The sequence below is a fragment of the Microcebus murinus genome, chromosome 13 (assembly GCF_040939455.1).
Source record: "Microcebus murinus isolate Inina chromosome 13, M.murinus_Inina_mat1.0, whole genome shotgun sequence".
Taxonomy (NCBI): domain Eukaryota; kingdom Metazoa; phylum Chordata; class Mammalia; order Primates; family Cheirogaleidae; genus Microcebus; species Microcebus murinus.
Genome location: NC_134116.1, coordinates 76,716,932 through 76,735,769, shown reverse-complemented (window position 1 = coordinate 76,735,769; position 18,838 = coordinate 76,716,932). Strand labels below are relative to the sequence as shown.

Genomic DNA, 18,838 nt, shown 5'->3' with positions numbered 1-18,838 from the left:
TGTCGGCTACCATAAAGAAACCAAACGCCCATGGACACAAACAAGACTGTCAAAAAAAATATGTGTGGAGCCATATTTTAATGATGATGAAAGATTAGTTTATAAAATTTCCCTCATATTGAAATGTTTCCAGAAGAAAAAGAGAAAACTGCTTACACATACATGTAAGGAGAATGACATTCATTATGTATATTTTGCAGCAGAAGAAAGAAAAAGTAGTTGATTTCTTGATCAAAACACTGATTCCACCAACACACCAAAGAAGTTATAGGATTCTGGCTTTCCCTCCATTCACACTTGTGTAGAAAGATTACATTAGGGAGCTCTTGATCACTGTCATTGTTTTTAAAAAAAAGCTGTCATAGAATGTAATGTTTTCTATAAAAGACAAATATGTTGAAAAAACAGAAAGAGAACATTTTTTCTTTTTATAGTTATTTATACTTAAAGTTTGAATTAAACATTGATTTTTTTTTATCTTCTGTAAACCGACTTATAATTTTCTATTTAAGTTTATTTTTGTAAGCATTTACCCACAATACAACTACTTAAAATTTGGATGAATTTATATTATTCTGTCAGTCCACATCTGGGGCTTCCACATCCTCAGATTCAGCCATGGATCAAAAATATTTGAAAATATACATAAAAAATAATACAACAAAAATAATACAAAATTTAAAAAGAATATACTATAACAACTATTTACATAGCATCTGTATTGTATTAGGTATATAAATAATCTAGAGATGATTTAAAGTATATGAGAGGATGTATGTAGGTTATAAGCAAATACTACACCCTTTTATCTATGGAACTTGAGCATCTGCATATTTTGGTATTTGCAAGGACTGTGGCACAACTCCCCCACGATACTGAGGGACAACTCTATACCTTTCCTTGCTTTTATATCTTTCACATGGTAGCTGCAATCATTTTGTACTCTAACTTAACAGGTGGTTACCTTCTTGCTAATGTTTAATTATAATTTAAAACTATATAAAAAAAAGAAACTATTAAAAAAAAAGAAAGTAGAAAGATGGGAAAAGATATACCACGTAAACACCAACTGTAAGTAGCTGGCTATATTAATACCAGCTAAAGTATACTTCAAGACAAGGAATATTACCAGACATAAAACGGGATTAATTAAGAGGACGTAACAATCTGAAAAGTATATGCTCCATATGTCAAAGCTTCAAAATTTGATAGAATTAAAGAAAAACAAATGCATAATCACAGTTAGAATCTTTAACAGACTTCTCTTACTAACAGAAAAGCGGTACGGATAGGAAAGGTAAGAACCACCTTGTTATGGACACAACTGACACGGAACACTCCACCCCAAACTGCAGGATACACATTCTTCTCAAGTACAATTAGGACATTCAGTAATGTACAACAATAAAAAAAGTCTCAATAAATTTCAAGAGATGAAATTACAGAGTATGTCCTCTGATAAAGTCTTTAAAAATCTAGGAAATCCATCAAAATATGAAAACTAAGCAACATACTTCTAAATAACCCACAGGACAAACAGATATCACATGGGAAATTTGAATACATTTTAAAACGAATGCCAATGAAAATACAACATCCTCTCTATTTTAGGTCCCACTGCCTAAATACAGATCCAGAGAAAAAAGTCACACACCTGTGATTTATTAAGGTTGTAGGGGTGGGGGAGGTACAAGAAAAGGAAGGAAGTCCGGTAAGGGTTCAATTTCAGGCAAATCCCAGAAAGGGTAGTTTCAGCCTAGCACCACAGAGAGACCCTGGAGTATTAAATTTCACCTCAGATTTCTCTCAACCACAGCAAGGTAGCTGGGCTTTATTGCCCTCTTCAGAACCTGTGAGTCCTTGCTCAAGGATTTTGGTGGCTGAAAGAAATTCTCAGAAACTCCCTTCTCTACTACTAGGCTCAAGGAAGTCCTTCAAAGAGCCAGCAAGTGTAAGCATTAGAAGTGAAACGTTCCAAAGAACTAGGGGCTGGAACCGACTGATGCTGCCTGCAACCACCCCCAGATGGAATACCAACTACTGAGCAGCAGGCGACTTGACTTCATCATGGGACAGAACGCAGGCCCAGGGGTTCCAGTGGTATCTGACCTTTTCATTTTTCCTTTCAGCAATAGCAAGAAACCATTTTTAAAGCAAAAGTTCCCATTTTTATAAACTGTGAGAGCCAAGCAAAGAGGACTATAGACGGAATTTGGCCCAGAGGACACTAATTTGCAAGCTCTACCAATAGTGAATTTAATATCCCAGCCACAGGCACAGAAGAACTTACTAATGTCCTGTTAGCGGAGAAGTCCTAATCACACTGGGAAGCTGAGTAACTGTACAGACATACAGTTCCAAGTCCATGCTCTTTTAAACCTTAACATCAACAGACATTAACTGTGGCACATTACAACAAGGAGGTGAGAGGGGAACATAATGCTATGACTATGGGAGAAAGGCACTAAGGTGACTAAGCGAGATGCAAACAATGAGACCACACTTAGACAATAGGACCTGATCTCCAGCATGGGTTACAAATGAGGGACAGGTCACAGGCATAGATGAGGTCCACAGCATACCCCGACATGTGGACAGAACATAGTATTGAGTGATATCTGGAAATCCAGGCAGGTGTGCAGGCAGCATCAACCTGTCAACGAACAGAAGGATCCAACCAACTAGAAATGCAATTCAGATTCAAGAAGACTCTAACTGGTGTGTGCGTGCACGTGTGTGCAAGGGGTGGTTGGGGATGACTTGTCAACAGACCAACAAACAGAAGGATCCAACCAACTAGAGATACAATTCAGATTCAGGAAGACTCTAACAAGGCTGCACATGCAAGGGCTGGCTGGGGATGCTGGCTACAAGGCAAATCCCTATTGTTGACAGGATTGTGACATGATACTATACAACTTGCCATGACCAAGACCTGGCGATAGGGGAATAAGATATGGGTCTAATTAGGAAAATGGAGCAAAAAGGAGGTCTTTCATCTCAGGAATAGCCAGCATCTCAATCACTAAATTCAGGGCAATTCTCCAGGATGAACTATGGCCGTAATAATGTAGTATCAATTTACCTGGGCACTGCACACGTCATCTTCAACACCTAACAAGGACAGGATTGGTTCCAGAAGTGGGCTCAGGCACATATTGAAAGTAAAGAGAATTGAGAGAGAGAGAGAGAGAGGAAGGATGTGAAGGCATGGAACTCAGCCTCTAGTCCATTGTCCACTGCACCCCACAGACAGCTAATGACAGAAGTACAGGCACCCCTCAGAAATCCTAAAGGTCCCATTCCAGACCACTGCAATGAAATGAAAATTGCAATAAAGCAAATAATGTAATAAAGCAAGCCACAAAATTTTTTGTTCCCCAGTGCATATAAAAGTTATGTTTACACTATACTGTAGGCTATTAAGTGCACAACAGCATTATGTCTGAAAACATATATATACCTTAATTTTAAAATACTTTATTGCTAAAAAATGCTAATGATCATCTAAGCCTTCAGTGAGTCATAATCTTTTTTGCTGGTAGAAGGTCTTGCCTCAATGTTGTTGGCTGCTGACTGATAGTGGTGGTGGTTGCTGAAGGCTGGGGTGGCTGTGACAGTTTCTTAAAAGAGACAACAATGAAGTCTGCTGCATCCGTTGGCTCTTCCTTTCAGGAAAGATTTCTCTATAGCATGTGCCGCTGTTTGACAGCATTTGGCCCATGGTAGAACTGCTTTCAAAATTGGAGATGATCCGCTCAAACCCCGCTGTTGCGTTATCAACTAAGATCATGTAATATTCTAAATCCTTTGTTGTCATTTCAAAATGGTCACAGCACCTTCACCAATAGATTCCATCTCAAGAAACCACTTTCTTTGCTTATCCGTAAGAAGCAACTCCTCATCTGTTCAAATTTTATTATAAGATTTTAGCAAAACAATGATACCTTTAGCCTCCACTTCTAATTCTAGTTCTCTTGCTATTTCGACCACAACTGCAGTGACTTCCCCACGAAAGTCTTGAGCCCTTCAAAGTCATTCACGAGGCTTGGAATCAACTTCCTCCAAACTTCTGTTAATGTTGCCATTTTGACCTCCTCCCATGAATCACAAACGTTCTTAATGGTATCTAGAATGGTAAATCCTTTCCAGAAGATTTTCAAGTTCCTTTGCCCACATCCATCAGAGGAATCATTATCTATAGCAGCTATAGCCTTATAAAAAATATTTCTTAAATAATAAGGCTTCGAAGTCAAAATTACTCCTTGGTCCCTGGCTGCAAAACGGATGTCGTTGTTAGCAGGCAAGAAAACAACATTAATCTCCTTGTATGTTTCCATCAGAGCTCTTGTGTGACCAGGGGAATTTTCAATCAGCAGTAATATTTTGAAAGGAATCTTTTTCTGATAGGCAGGTCTCAACAATGGGCTTAAGATACTCAGTAAGTCATTCTGTAAACAGATGTGCTGTCACCCAGACTTTGCCTGCTCCATTTCCATAGAACCAGCAGAATGGATTCAGCTCTGGGGCCCTAGGATTTTCAGAATGGTAAATTAACATTGCCTTCAGCTTGCAGACATCAGCTGCATTATCTCCCAACAAGACAGCCTGTCCTTTGAAGCCAGGCACTGACTTCTCCTCTCTGGCTATGAAAGTCCCAGATGGCATCTTCTTGCAATAGAAGGCTGTTTCATCTACACTGAAAATCTGCTGTTTAGTGTAGCCACCTTCATCTATTATCTTAGCTAGAGCTTCTGGATAACTGGCTGCAGCTTCTCCACCAGCACTTGCTGCTTCACCTTGCACTTTTATGTGATGGAGAGTTTCTTTCCTTAAACCTTGTAAACCAACCTCTGCTAGCTCCCAACTATTTCTTCAGCTTCCTCATCTCTCTCAGCCTTCGTAGAATTGAAGAGAGTTGGGGCCTTGTTCCGCATTAGGCTTTGACTTAAGGCTGGTTGACATGCTACCCAGAACATTAATATTTTCTCCTTATCAGCAATAAAGCGGTTTCACTTTCTTAGCATTTGTGTGTTCACTGGGATAGCGTTTTTAATTTCTTTCAAGAACTTTTCCTTTCCATTCACAACTTGGCTAACCGGTGCAAGAGGCCTAGCTTATGGCCTTTCTCAGCTTTCAATATGCTTTCCTCATTAAGCTTAATCACTTCTAGCTTCAGATTTAAAGTGAGACATATGTGACTCTTCCTTTCACTTGAACACTTAGAGGCCACTGTAGGGTTATTAACTGGCCTAATTCCAATATTGCTGTGTTTAAGGGAACAGGAATCCTCTCCTGGGGAGAAGGAGACAGAGATGGGAATGGCAGGTTGGTGGAGCAGTCAGAACACACACATTTATCAATTAAGTTTGCCATCTTATACGGGTACAGTCTGTGGCACCCCAAAACAATTACAATAGTATTAATAACATCAAAGATTCTGGTCTCCATAACACATAATAATAACAATGAAAAAGTCTGAAATATTATGAGAATTACCAAAGTATGATAGAGACATGAAGTTAACACAGTTTGAGAAGTTCCGTTCTGGTGATTTTAATCTTGAAAATGAGCCACGTGGGTAACCTGAGACCAAGGTGGATGACGATGAGCTGAAGCTGTAGTGGAAGTGAATCCATCTCAAACTATGCATGAATTAGCAGCAAGGTCTGACATTACTATTCCAATAATATTGGACCATTCGAAACAAATGGGCAAGCTAAAGAAGCTGGATAAATGGATTCTGCATGAATTAAATGAGTGTCAGAAGAGAAATTGTCTCCAAACTTGCCTTTCTTTGCTGTCACAACATAAAGGTGAATCATTTCACGCATGATGCGTTTTTTCAAGTACATGTTGACATTTGTACATATTATATGGAGAATGTCTAGCAGAGTCTTCTGTGCATTTTTAAACTGAAGAATTATTTTGTTTTTGTTGAGTTGTAGTTCTTTATATTTCTGGATATTAACCTCTTATGAGATAACAGTGTGTCAATATTTTCTACTGTTCCATAGGTTGCCTTTTCACTCTGTTATTTCCTTTGCTTTGCAGAAGTTTTTAATTCCTATGGAGTCTTGTTTGTTTTTGTTGCCTGTCCTCTTGAATTTATCTCCAAGAAATCACTGCTTGATCCAATGTCATGAGGCTTTTCTTCTATGTTTTCTTCTACAGATTTTATAGTTTCAGGTCTTACTTTTAGGTCTTTAATCCACTTTGAGATAATTTTTGTGCATGATGTTAGGTAAGGGTCCAACTTTATTCTTTTGCACATGAATATTCAGTTTTCCCAACATCATTTGAGAGTATACTTTCTCCATTGTATATTCTTGGCATAGCTGAAGATCAGTTGACTACATATGTGTGGGTTTATTTCTGGGCTCTTTATTTTGTCCCACTGGTCAATATGTCTTTAGGCTAGCACTATATCATTTTAATTATATAGCATTGTAATATATTTTGAAATCAAGAAGTGTGATGCCTCCAGTGTTGTTCGTCTCCCTGGAGATTGCATTGTCCATTGGAGTCTTTTGTGGTTCCGTATGAATTTTAGGATTTGTTTTTATTGCTGCAAAAAAATGCCACTGAGATTTTGACGGGGATTGCATGGAACCTGTAGATTGCTTTGGGAAGTATGGACATTTTAACAACATTAAGTCTTCCAACGTATGAACATAGGATGTCTTTCCATTTATTTGTATCTTCTTTAATTTTTTTCAGTAGTGTTTATTAGTTTTCAGTGTACAAAGTCTTTCACCTTGTTGGTTAGATTTATTCTTAATTATTTTATTACTTTTGAAGCTATTATAACAAACAGGATGTTTTCTTAATTTTCTTTTATGATCAGTTGATTCTTGGTGTATAGAAATGCAACTGATTTTGGGGTGATTTTGTATCTGCAACTTTGCTGAATATATTTATTAGTTCTAACAGTTTTTGTGTAGAATCCATAGGGTTTTCTAAATATAAGATCATGCCATCTGTGAAAGTAGATAATTTTACTTCTTTCTTCTCAATTTGGATAGATGCCTTTTATTTCATTTTCTTGCCTAATTATTCTGGCTAAGACTTTCAGTATTATGTTGAATTCAAGTGGTGAGAGTGAGCATCCTTGATTTGTTCTTGATGTAGAGAAGCAGCTTTCAGTTTTCACCACTGAATATGACATTTGCTATGGGCTTTTCATAAACGGCCTTTATAATGTTGAGGTAATTTTCTTCTATTCCTACTTTGCTGATTGTTTTTATCACAAAAGGGTGTTGAATTCTGTCAAATGCTTTTTTGCATCCACTGAGATGATCACTGTGTTTTGTCCTTCATCCAGATTGAAGCCTGTTAAAAGTCTTTTTGTTTCCTTAGGAAGTACTATGGTCTGTATATTCAACACAAGCTTATTCTGTTATACTGAGATTAGAAACTAAAGACTTTTAAAGCTGGTAGGAACCTTAGACGTGGACTAATCCAAGTGAGGCTGAAAGAGAGTTAAATGATTTACCCAATATCATACAGTAAATTATCAGAGGGTTCATACTAGATCCTAGTGAGAAATGAGTTCTGCACAATTGTCTTTTCAGGAGCTCATCCATAATTTAGCCTAAAAAAACAACACTCTAAGAAAAGTCAAAAATATGTGGATATGGTGTGTGTGTATATAAATACACATATATATAAAAGTGTTCATCAAAGCACTGTTTGTAACAGTAAAAGAAGAAAGCTAGATTGTTTGGTTTGGAGAATTAGTATATACATGTATGGTCTATACAAAAAATTACTATGCAGCATCTCCTGAGAATGATGTAAAAATATATTTTCATTGACATGGCCATGATTTATTAAGTGAAAAAATTGCTAAACTGTATACAAAGTCTGACCCACTTTAGGGATTGTGTGTATATATACACACACTTAAAATCTAGGATATATATAAAATGTTAGCAGTGCTTTTATAGTGATTCTTAATTGATTTATACTCATCCGTATTTTCTGATTTCTTTATAAAATATACTCCTAATGTAATTTTCTAACATATTAAATTCTTGTGGATATCTTCAAAAAAAACAGAGTGACTTTACAGACAATTCTCAATCACTCGTGTATGATTACTGGTATAACCATCACTCTACATGAAGCGCAGCTTATGCTCACAGATGGGCCCTCCTCCTGTAGTCAGTAGAGTCTGCAAGTTGTATTCCTCTTAGCTGCATTTAATCCTTGACTCTATCTTCCCCTTAATCAAGTCTTAGGCACTTTCTATGACATTTTCAGGATGAATCTAATACATCAGCCCCCAGGCCTCTGATCAAACTTATCCAAAGTACTCTTTATTGTCTGCACTAATGGACGGGAACAGTGAATAATAATCAGTTTTGATTACCTGGTCCATTACCAAAAACACTTCCCTTCCTAATGTTTCAAAAACAAAAACAAGAATAGGATCATTTAAAAATCTAAGCTCTTCCTTATCCCTTAATGAACAATTCAGAGTAACCATTAGAAAGGGCCAAATAGGCTGGGCGCAGTGGCTCACACCTATAATCCTAGCACTCTGGGAAGCCAAGGTGGGAGGATTGCTCAAGGTCAGAAGTTCGAAACCACCCTGAGCAAGAGTGAGACCCTGTCTTTACTAAAAACGGAAAGAACTTATCTGGACAACTAAAAATATATAGAAAAAATTAGTTGGGCGTGGTGGCGCATGCCTGTAGTCCCTGATACTTGGGAGGCTGAGGCAGAAGGATTGCTTGAGTCCAGGAGTTTGAGGTTGCTATGAGCTAGGCTAACACCAGGACACTCTAGCCCAGGCAACAGAGCAAGACTCTGTCTCAAAACAAAAACAACAAAAAAAAGAAGGGGCCAAATAAGATAGACATATATGTACACAAGGGAGGGGGAAGCTCATGCAGAGTGGAAGGGTCTGCATGGACAGCGGGTGTGCACGCGGGCGCATGCTTGCGTGCACAGCGTATACACGGGCATAGGAGGGGGCAGGCAGGGAGAATGAGATTGGTTTTCTACAGGTGCACTGACCAAATAAATACATACAGTAAGGATAATAGGAGCCAATTTTGCTCTCAGAGAAATGAATTACAAATATTATGGTGGTGGCTGTAGTTGGAGAAATCACTATGAATTCATGGCTTTCAACGTAGATAGATCAACAAGTAGATAAGAAAATAAATACAGATGTAAATGTCTATTTACAGAGGACAGCTCCTTTCATTAAGGGGGCTCGGGAATAGCAACGAGCACTATACAAAGTCCTGGTTCTTAAACCTCAATCTCCCCTAAAAATCTCCAGGGCTCCTTGGAGAAATGGCTGGTTCCAGGGAAGGTGCAAGGAAAGTACAAAATGAGCCTGGAATATTTTGTGCCAGAAAGTAAAGAGGTACTCAAGAATAATGGGGCATATCAAAAAACATAGGAGCCAACTTGAAGGGGCTCCCATTGGCCAAGCTGGGGATAATTTGAGCATGAAAATGAATAAAAATGGTAATGTATTTTAACTCACTGAATAAAACTAGAACCCTTGAGTCTACTCTGAGATTTAAAAAGATGAACAAGGCCGGGCACGGTGGCTCATGCCTGTAATCCTAGCACTCTGGGAGGCCGAGGCGGGCGGATTGCTCAAGGTCAGGAGTTCGAAACCACTCTGAGCAATAGAAACAAATTAATTGGCCAACTAATATATATAGAAAAAATTAGCCGGGCATGGTGGCGCATGCCTGTAGTCCCAGCTACTCGGGAGGCTGAGGCAGGAGGACTGCTTGAGCCCAGGAGTTTGAGGTTGCTGTGAGCTAGGCTGACGCCATGGCACTCACTCTAGCCTGGACAACAAAGCGAGACTCTGTCTCAAAAAAAAAAAAAAAAATTAAAAAAAAATAAAAAGATGAACAAATTGAAAATTTAATGAAAAATGGGATATTTATAATCTCAAAATATCTCCTTACAAAATACTTAATAAATTACAATGGGAAAAAGTATGGCTAAACAGTGGCAAACTCTGGGAAACAACTGGGGAACACTTAATCAAGTGTTCAATAATATCACCAGTAATGGGATAATATGGCCAGAATGGGATAATAATGGGATAATATGACAGAAAAGCATAATATGGCCTCAAACTATCTTCAGAAAGGCTTGCTTGCAAGGATAGTCCTTAGTATCTGGAAACTTGGATTTAGGCAATGTTCTCACCATTCCCTGATAAAGGTGTCTCACTGTGCCTAAAATGTCTGAACAATACGGTTTATGCTGAACACCTGCTTTCTTTCATTACTGAGTTTGTAATTAACTCTTTGTGTTGTTACAACTGGATGCTAAGAGAATTAAGTCTTGTGTGACTCCAATGGGACAGTGACTCCTGGAAGCTTGCCTGGCTTTCCCATTTGCTGTTTTGCATCCTTTCCCTGTAATAAATCTTGGCTGTGAGTAGAAGTATATGCTAAGTACTGTGACTCCTTCTAGGAAATAACCAAACCTGGGGGTGGTTTTGGGGATGCCCCAAAACGTGGGACAAATAAAATCTCGAGCTATGCAACAGGATACAGTGAGAAAAATGCAGCATCACTTCTGTAAGGTTTCTGTCCAAGCATAACCTGAATCTAATCATGAGAAAACATGAAACAAACCCAACTGAGGGAACATTCTACTGAACAACTATTAATAACTTGTGATGTTCAAAAGACTCAAGATCACTAAAGTCAAGAAGTGACAGAGGAACTGTTTCAAACTGAAAAAGACTACACAGACTGAATGCTAAATGTAATGTGTGGTTCTGGACTGGATTCTTCTTCTATAAAGGACATTACTGGTACATCTGGTAATACCAAAATAAGGTCTGAGATAACAGTAGGATGTCAATGTCACTTTCCTGACTTGGACGGGCATGGGCATATAGAAAAACTGCCCTGTTGATAGGAAATATCTACTAAAGTGCCAGGGGCTATGGGGCATCATATTAGTAACTTACTTTCAAATGGTTTAAGACAAAAAAGCATTCTTGGTACTATTCATGCAACTTTTCTCTGAATTCAAGATTGTTTCAAAATAAAAAGTGAAGTAATAATGATGATGATTCCATTCCTTGGCAACTAACCAGACTTAAGTACCACAGTAAGAGAACGTACAGCATCCTATGTAGGAAGAGCGGAAACTGAGAGGGGTGAGGGGAGCACTTTTTCCCCTCATCTCTCTTCACCAAGAAAAAGGTCTGCCTAATCAGGAAAGCTTTGAAGCCCAATATTTTAACTGTACTGGTTTATGATTATTAAATAACCACTAAACACAGAAAATCACTTGATTTACAGAGTTTTTATAGTAAAAGTATCAAGCAGAATATAATTTATCTAGTAGTACTTAGTGAGCCTTAAATGTTGGTGATAAAATCAAGAATTTCACTCATTGTAAATTTTCATAGATCACTTTTCTAAGCCCATCTACAACATCCATTACCCTCCCCTGAAACACCACTTAGAAATTCACAAAGCACCAAGTTACCGTTTGTGTGCTTCCTGTTTGCTGCGACACTCTTCACAGTAATATTTGTATTCACTGCAGAGAGTTTCTGTGTTGCTAAAACCCCTGTGTAAAAGTCAAAATAAATTTATTTCGTATATACCAGAAAATTATGTGTCTATTTAAAAATATTCTAAACCAATAAGAATTATTAAATTTCAAAATAAATAATTCTACATGTACCTTAAGCAGTGAGTAATTGATGTGTTTTGTTCCACGTCAACAGAAAGATCTAAAAAATCTTCATCTTTGCTGCTTATCTGTAAAAATAATCAATTTTCTTTGCTTTTTTTCAAATGTTGGTAAACCACGGTTCCCAATTAACAGAATTAAATGCATTCTATTAACCTTACTAGTAGTAACTAGGCACTACTAATGTGGTGTTCTCTGTTGTGTGAGTGCTCCTTCTCAGTCTCATTGCTTGGCTTTTCTTTTCCTGTTTATTCTTTAGATGTGAGTGTTCACTAGGGTTTCACTGTGAACTGCTTCTCACTCTGTATTGGGAGGAGTGTGATCCATTTTTATTTTCACATGAGCTCATCTGTCCCAAGTACAGCTCTCCAGCCTAGACTTCCTCCCTGAGTTTTAGTCTGGTATCTCCTATCATGTCATACTGGGTGTGACATGACATTAGGACACATTAGCCCAACAGCAACCAGATGTGTTCACAACCACTTTGAAAGCGAAATACTGCTCTGTTTGGTGACTACCTCCAGTATTCACTGTCAATAAGTAGCATTAACATTAAAGTACAGATAAATTCCTTTCAACTGAAAAAAATACATCTTTAACTTTTATACTATGTCTAAGAATTATAACTTTCAAGTTCACTTCCCATTTTCTTATCCTCAAAGAACTTTTAATGTAATGAATTAAATTTTTTTTATAAAATTTTATGATATACTTACAGTTTCACAAGTAAGACATCTGGTTTCATTAGTTAATGTTCCCTGAAAAATCTCATGAACCCACGTTGGGTCTGGTGTGCTGTTGTTATTTTCACTATCAATATTACCATTAGGTAAGCGACCATTTTGTTTTTCCTGCTTTCTCTCTTCTTGTAAAATATCAGCAATTGTATTTAGCAGGTAATTTAAGAATTCATGGGCATCTTGTTGCATGTAGTTGTCAAAAAGCTCTAAAAACAAAAACATAATATTAGAGAATTATTTCAGAATTAATAACTTCATAAAAACAAATTTTAAAAAGAAAAGTATTCTATCAGAACTAAAAGTATAAATGCTTCGTATTATTTGTAATGCATAAGAAATAGGTAAGTTTCACATCTAAAAATGTTGACTGATTTGGGGAAAATAAAGTTAAGATGAATAAAAATCTTAAAAAAATACTAATTGATCCATGAGAAGAGGGCCAAACCTATCCTCATACATTTTCGTAACAGATACTAGGAAGACAAGAAGCAATTATGCTTTTATTAGCTCCTCTCATCTATTATTCCATAAATATTATAACATGGCAAGCTTTAAAGCAGAAGCTGGACAACCACTTGCCAATGCCAAGCCAACTGCTTAAGAACCACAAAGTTTATTAAAAATAAATTACTGGATCATATATCCTAGAGATTCTAAGTTTAGGAGAAGCTCAAAACCTGGGGCTCTTTGAAACTCACCCATGTGACTCTGATGTATAGTCAGATTTAGGAATAATGGTATCAAGAATTATCTATGTAATCGAAATACTCTCTACAGTCTCTTCCAAATCTGAGATTTTATAATTCCACAAAATGTTCCCCAAATGAGTAACTATAATGGCAATCTGACAATGCTAGTATCAAGCACTTTGTGCTTGGTATTGCCCTGCTCTACCACAGGACAGTAAGGACTTCAGAAGCAGTATCTCATTCGATCCTCTTAACAACTGTGTGATACTGTTATTAACTTTATTTTTAAATGAGAAAACAGGATGAGAGAGGGTAAAATCACACTGCCAGGAAATAGCAGAGCCAGGATTCAAACCAGGCAGCCAGACTCCCGGTGCTACATACAAAGTAATGCCCAGTGTGAGCCTACACACAAGAACAGATACAGATTACTCAGTAAAATGCACTGAGAAGAATTACCTACTTAGGAAATCATATGTTTAGATCTTCAATATACATTTAATAAATTCCAGAAAAGTTTTGCATTTTAAAAATGAATGCATACAAATTGAAAAGAAAATTTAGAGAAAGTTTTTCTAAGATAAGTGGAATTAAAAATTACATTTTAGAAGAGATACAGATATGACTACATAAAATTAAGTTCTCTGTATTAGAAATCTTTTTAAAAGTTTAAAAAACAGCAAAACCTGAAAATCAACATTTTCAACACATAAAGATGTCATACAAAAAAAAGAAAACCAAAACAGTCAAAGGACTTGAAATTAACAATTTATAGGAAAAAAATTTCTAAAGGCTAATAAGAAACACAAGAAAATGTTCAGCCCTATGGTAATAAAAAAGGTCTTGATTGCCCAGTCCATAAAATAGGATACAACCTTCCTTTCCAAAGTTATTATAAAAATATAATAAAATGGGAATAAGTGAAGATATTTATTGTGGAGGTATATTCAAAATAAATAAATATTTTAATCTTAGTGTCAAAAGGACCCTTAAAAAGTCTCAATTTAAGATGTAGCTGCTAGAGTGAGACTGTCGGGGTTGGTGTTACGGTTCTACCTCTAACTCTACCTGTGTCACAGGCAATTTATTTAACCTCCCTGCACCACAGCTCCTCATCTGAAAAGCAGGGCTAGTAATAGTACCTGCCTCACAAGGCTGTTATGAACATTAAAACTGCTTAGAACACAATAATGGGTTTTATTGGTTTTGTATTCCGTTCGATAGAAATAACAATGATAATAATAATAGCAATATTATTATAGGTTGAATATCCATTATCCAAAATGCATGGGACCAGAAATGTTTTGGGGTTTTGGAATGTTTCAGATTTTATGATATTTACATAAACACAATGAGATATCTTGGGGGCAGGACCCAAGTCTAAATATGAAATTCATTTGTCTCAACTATACCTTACACACAGCCTAAAGGTAATTTTATATAATATTTTTAATAATTTTGTGCAGGAAACAAAGTTTGTGTACACAGAACCATCAGAAAGCATCTAAGATATCACTATCTCAGCCACCCATGTGGCTTTGGAGCACTCAAAAAGTTGATTTCAGATTTCAAATTTTTTGATTAGGGAGTCTCAACCTATATTATTGTTGTTGCTACTACTGAACAGAACACCAACCCCTCCAAGACTGACTGCATAAAAATTAAGAACTTCTATATGGCAAAGTCAACACAATGAAGACAACTGACAAACAGAAGACTATATTTGCATCTTAATGTTCAGAGTATGTAAAAGCTCAATATCCTGGGTATTCAAAAACCTCCTTTACAAACCAAGAAAAGGAAAAGCAACCAAAAAACTAGCAAAGGGAAATAACGGGCAATTCACAGTAAAAATACAAATGCCTAAACAATACATGACAAGTGCTTGAGAAATAAAAATTAAAACAGTGATAAAAATTCATTTTTGCACATCACTTTGACAAAATAGAGAATAACTTCGTGTCCAGTGTTGGCTTGAGTGTGAAGAAATGGGTGTGCTCTGCCACTGCTGTTGAGGGTGGAAACTGACATGGCATGTTGTAAAGGACAATTTTGGTAATGCCTTTAAAAGAATGCAACCCAGTTCCCAGTATCAATATCAGGTAAATGCCTGTGCGTGTACTGAAACAAGCATAAATGTGCCTGCTTGTTTGTAACAGCAAAAGTCTGAAAATATCTTAAATGTTTGTCAACAAGAGAATAGTTTATTTAAATTATGGTATCATTTTCTCATGGAGCACTGGGCAACAGTTAAAAAGAAAATCAATCCATACGGACTTACATGGCAAAACCTCCAAGATATTAAGTCAAACAAGGATGCTGAACTTGTGCAGTGGATCCCAGTTATGAAAAACAAACAATACCCAGAAGACCCCGCAGAATGTGACTACAGCTTTCTGTTTGGACATATCTATTTAAATGCATAGAAAGGGGTTTGGTAAATCAAGTTATTTTTAAGGAAGGTAAGACTGAGGAGCTGGAAAGGGGGAAAAGTATCCACGGAAACCTGTATTTTTTCTTAACTAAAATTTTAGTGTAAGACTGTATTATTTGTCTATTTAAAAATAAAACAGAGCTTTCCATACAAAAAGCCCACTTCCCTGCTCCCCATCACTGCCTGTTGCACATCCTTCGTATGCAATTTCTTCCCAAGCCCCTTTAATTTTTAAAAACCATTTCCTGTCTGTCTAGTCTATTCCATTTCTATTGTGATCTCTCTCCAGCACACAGTTTCACGCTGTAAACACAGCTTGATTCACAGACACTGAATCTTTCTACCTAAGAATTTTCCCTGACATCTCCAGCATTAAATGGTAAAATTCACATTAAATTTTTCGTGTTCATTATTTAGTTGTTTTCACATACCTAAATCCATTCTATCAATTTGGATCTCAAATCAAATAGAATAATATTAAGAACATGGAACCAGGTACAGTGGCTCACACCTAATAATCCCAGCCACTCCAGAGGCTAAGGTGGAAGGATCACTTGAGCCCAGGAGTTTGAGACTAACCTGGGCGAAAGAGCGAGACTCCATCTCGAAAGGAAAAAAAGAAAGAATGTAACTGGAGCCACACTTCATTTCTCTGCTGTTAAGTTTAGGCTTAGGGATTCTATTAACCTTAACAAACTCCCTATGTTATGTTTAAGAACAAATGAAAGTTAGGAGTTCTAAAAATTATAGTATTAGCGTATGTGGACTGAACATGTAATTGATCTTTGATATGGCATTCTGTGTGGGGGTTTGCCCATGAGGAACAGTAGACCCAAAGCACTATGACACCATTCCCCACTCCCTGCCCACACAGAAGTCACTCATTGTAGCTTCCCCCGATGCTGTGAGGCAGCCTGCAGCTCTCAAACCCTCTCAGCAATCCACTCCACCTTTCCAAGGCCAGGCCAAGTCACACTTAGAACCCTCAGATGGTTCTGCCCCTGGAAAGGTCTAGAGACCAAAGCTGAGCTAACTGCAGTCAATTTCACTTTGCCTCTCAATGCAACAGTCCTTCATCGCTGAAAATAATAAATACTTCACCCCTCAGCCCCTATCCTCTACTACTCTCACTGGCTTATGGTATATTACTTCCTTCCTTATCCTTAGGATTTTCTTCATTCCCAACCCTTTCTTCCTCTCCTTCTAGGAACCACATTCTGTTCTAAACAAATTCCCCATCTCCTCAATCTTTGGCATTTTCTAGCTCCCTGCTGCCACTTCTAAACAATTACATTTTCACTTAAATATCAAAACTTTCCCTCAATCAAAAAAGTACATAAGAGCCGGGCGTGGTGGCTCACGCCTGTAATCCCAGCACTTTGGGAGGCTGAGGCAGGCAGATTGCTCAAGGTCAGGAGTTCGAAACCAGCCTGAGCGAGACCCCGTCTCTACCAAAAATAGAAATAAATTAATTGACCAACTAAAAATATATATACAAAAAATTAGCCAGGCATGGTGGTGCATGCCTGTAGTCCCAGCTACTCAGGAGGCTGAGCCAGTAGGATCGCTGAACCCCGGAGATTGAGGTTGCTGTGAGCCAGGCTGACGCCACGGCACTCATTCTAGCCTGGGCAACAAAGTGAGACTCTGTCTCAAAAAAAAAAAAAAAAAAGTACATAAGATCTAGCCATATCATGACCTTTGACCCTCCTCTCTCTGAGGCCATCTGCTGACCCCACTCCCATCCACTGATGCCCTGGTTCACCACCTACTGATGCCCTGGTTCACGGCTTCTTTCTCCACCCACCTTCTGCACTAACCTCGACACTTCAGCGTCTAGTGTCTCGGCAGCTTCCTTAAGTGCACTTGAACCCCTTAAACATAAGAACTTTCATCTCTCACTCACTCACCTACCCCCAGGTCACAAGTCTAGAACTAAGCACCCACTTCAAAACAGTTCACAAAGATAAGGACTGGAAGTTAATTATGCTACAGCTGATGGGGGGGGGGTGCTTAAGAAACAAACTGGAAAAGTCATGGAGGAATTCGACAACAAGGATAACGGGGGAAGACTGGTAAAAAGGTCTTCCGAGCACTGCCCAGGGCCCAGTGAAGGCTAGAGATGATTAATTCACTACAGTGGGTAACTCCATGCTGGCTCTATGCCACAATCTAAAGTAGTCTAATTTTTCACTGTTAAAAAAATTATTTTAGCATGTATGCTTTACAAAATAATTATTTTAGCAAAAATATGCAAATGTTTTTGCTTTTTAAAAATTTACAACATCTTTTTTGGGATGCTCTTTTAACACAGAACAATGACTTCATATTCACAAAAATACTTCAACTGACTGGAATGTTCTAGAAATGAGAAGCAAAGTAAACCAAAAAATACTCTTTAAACTTTTGCTGAGATATTTCTAATTTTTATATATTTTATAGATAAACACATACATACACACACACATAATATATTGAATATGCCAGAATCTTACAGTGCCTGAAAGCAGTCACTATAGTTTTAAAAACATCAACCAGGACTGCATAAATATCAAAACATCATCAACAGAATGACCTCAGAACAATCCCTGTAAACCATATTAGATTTAATTCTTAAAACCCAGGTTTTCTTATGGTTTGCTTTCTTCTTTGCTAACTAGCATAATGGGAAAGGTGAACTTCGAACTTTCATAAATTAAACAAATTCATTCATTCATTCATTCATTCAACAAATATTTAGTAAGCACCTACTATGTGCCAGGAACTGGATTATGTGCTGGGAATACAATGGTGAGCAAAAACAAATGGTTTCCCTCCATCATGGAACTGACAGTCTAGTGGGAGAGACAGACAATTTCATTATTAAATAAATGTATGATTATAAACTATTATAGTCCTGATATAGCTGCAACATTAATGTAAAAACAAAAAAAAAAAGAAAAACTAAATCACTACTTAAAAATAGGTTATGTTTTCTTCATAATTCAAAAATAGTTATAGCTTTCATTACACAAAATACCTTGTATGCTGTCTTGGAGAAAGAGTAAGTATTTGAAATAAATATAGGAAATTATTCAAATCTATTTAATAGGTGTTATTTATGAATAGCTAATATTTCCTCACTTGAGGAGGACCAAGACTTAAATATATATATAAATATATATATGTATATATTTTTTTTAATCTCTCCATGGCACCCGAACATTGCAATGTCTATGCAGGTTCCTTGAGAACAAGGATATTTCGATCTCATTCCCTGCTATGTCCCTAGC

General features: G+C 37.2%; 1 protein-coding gene across 2 annotated transcripts in view; it reads right to left on the bottom strand.

The window, feature by feature from the left end:
- The window catches only part of USP12 (ubiquitin specific peptidase 12), an 83,546-nt gene that overhangs the window by 10,852 nt on the left and 53,856 nt on the right, over window positions 1-18,838 (bottom strand). Inside the window, exons 2-5 of one of the 2 annotated variants that reach the window (XM_012744044.3) lie at window positions 18,318-18,400; window positions 12,420-12,649; window positions 11,695-11,771; window positions 11,494-11,577 (exon numbers count right to left, since the gene is read on the bottom strand). In XM_012744044.3, coding sequence (XP_012599498.1) covers window positions 11,494-11,577; window positions 11,695-11,771; window positions 12,420-12,632 — 374 coding nt within the window. In that variant the 5' untranslated portion in view covers window positions 12,633-12,649; window positions 18,318-18,400. The remainder of the gene's footprint in view (window positions 1-11,493; window positions 11,578-11,694; window positions 11,772-12,419; window positions 12,650-18,317; window positions 18,401-18,838) is intronic. The other variant, XM_012744042.3, reaches the window with a different exon arrangement.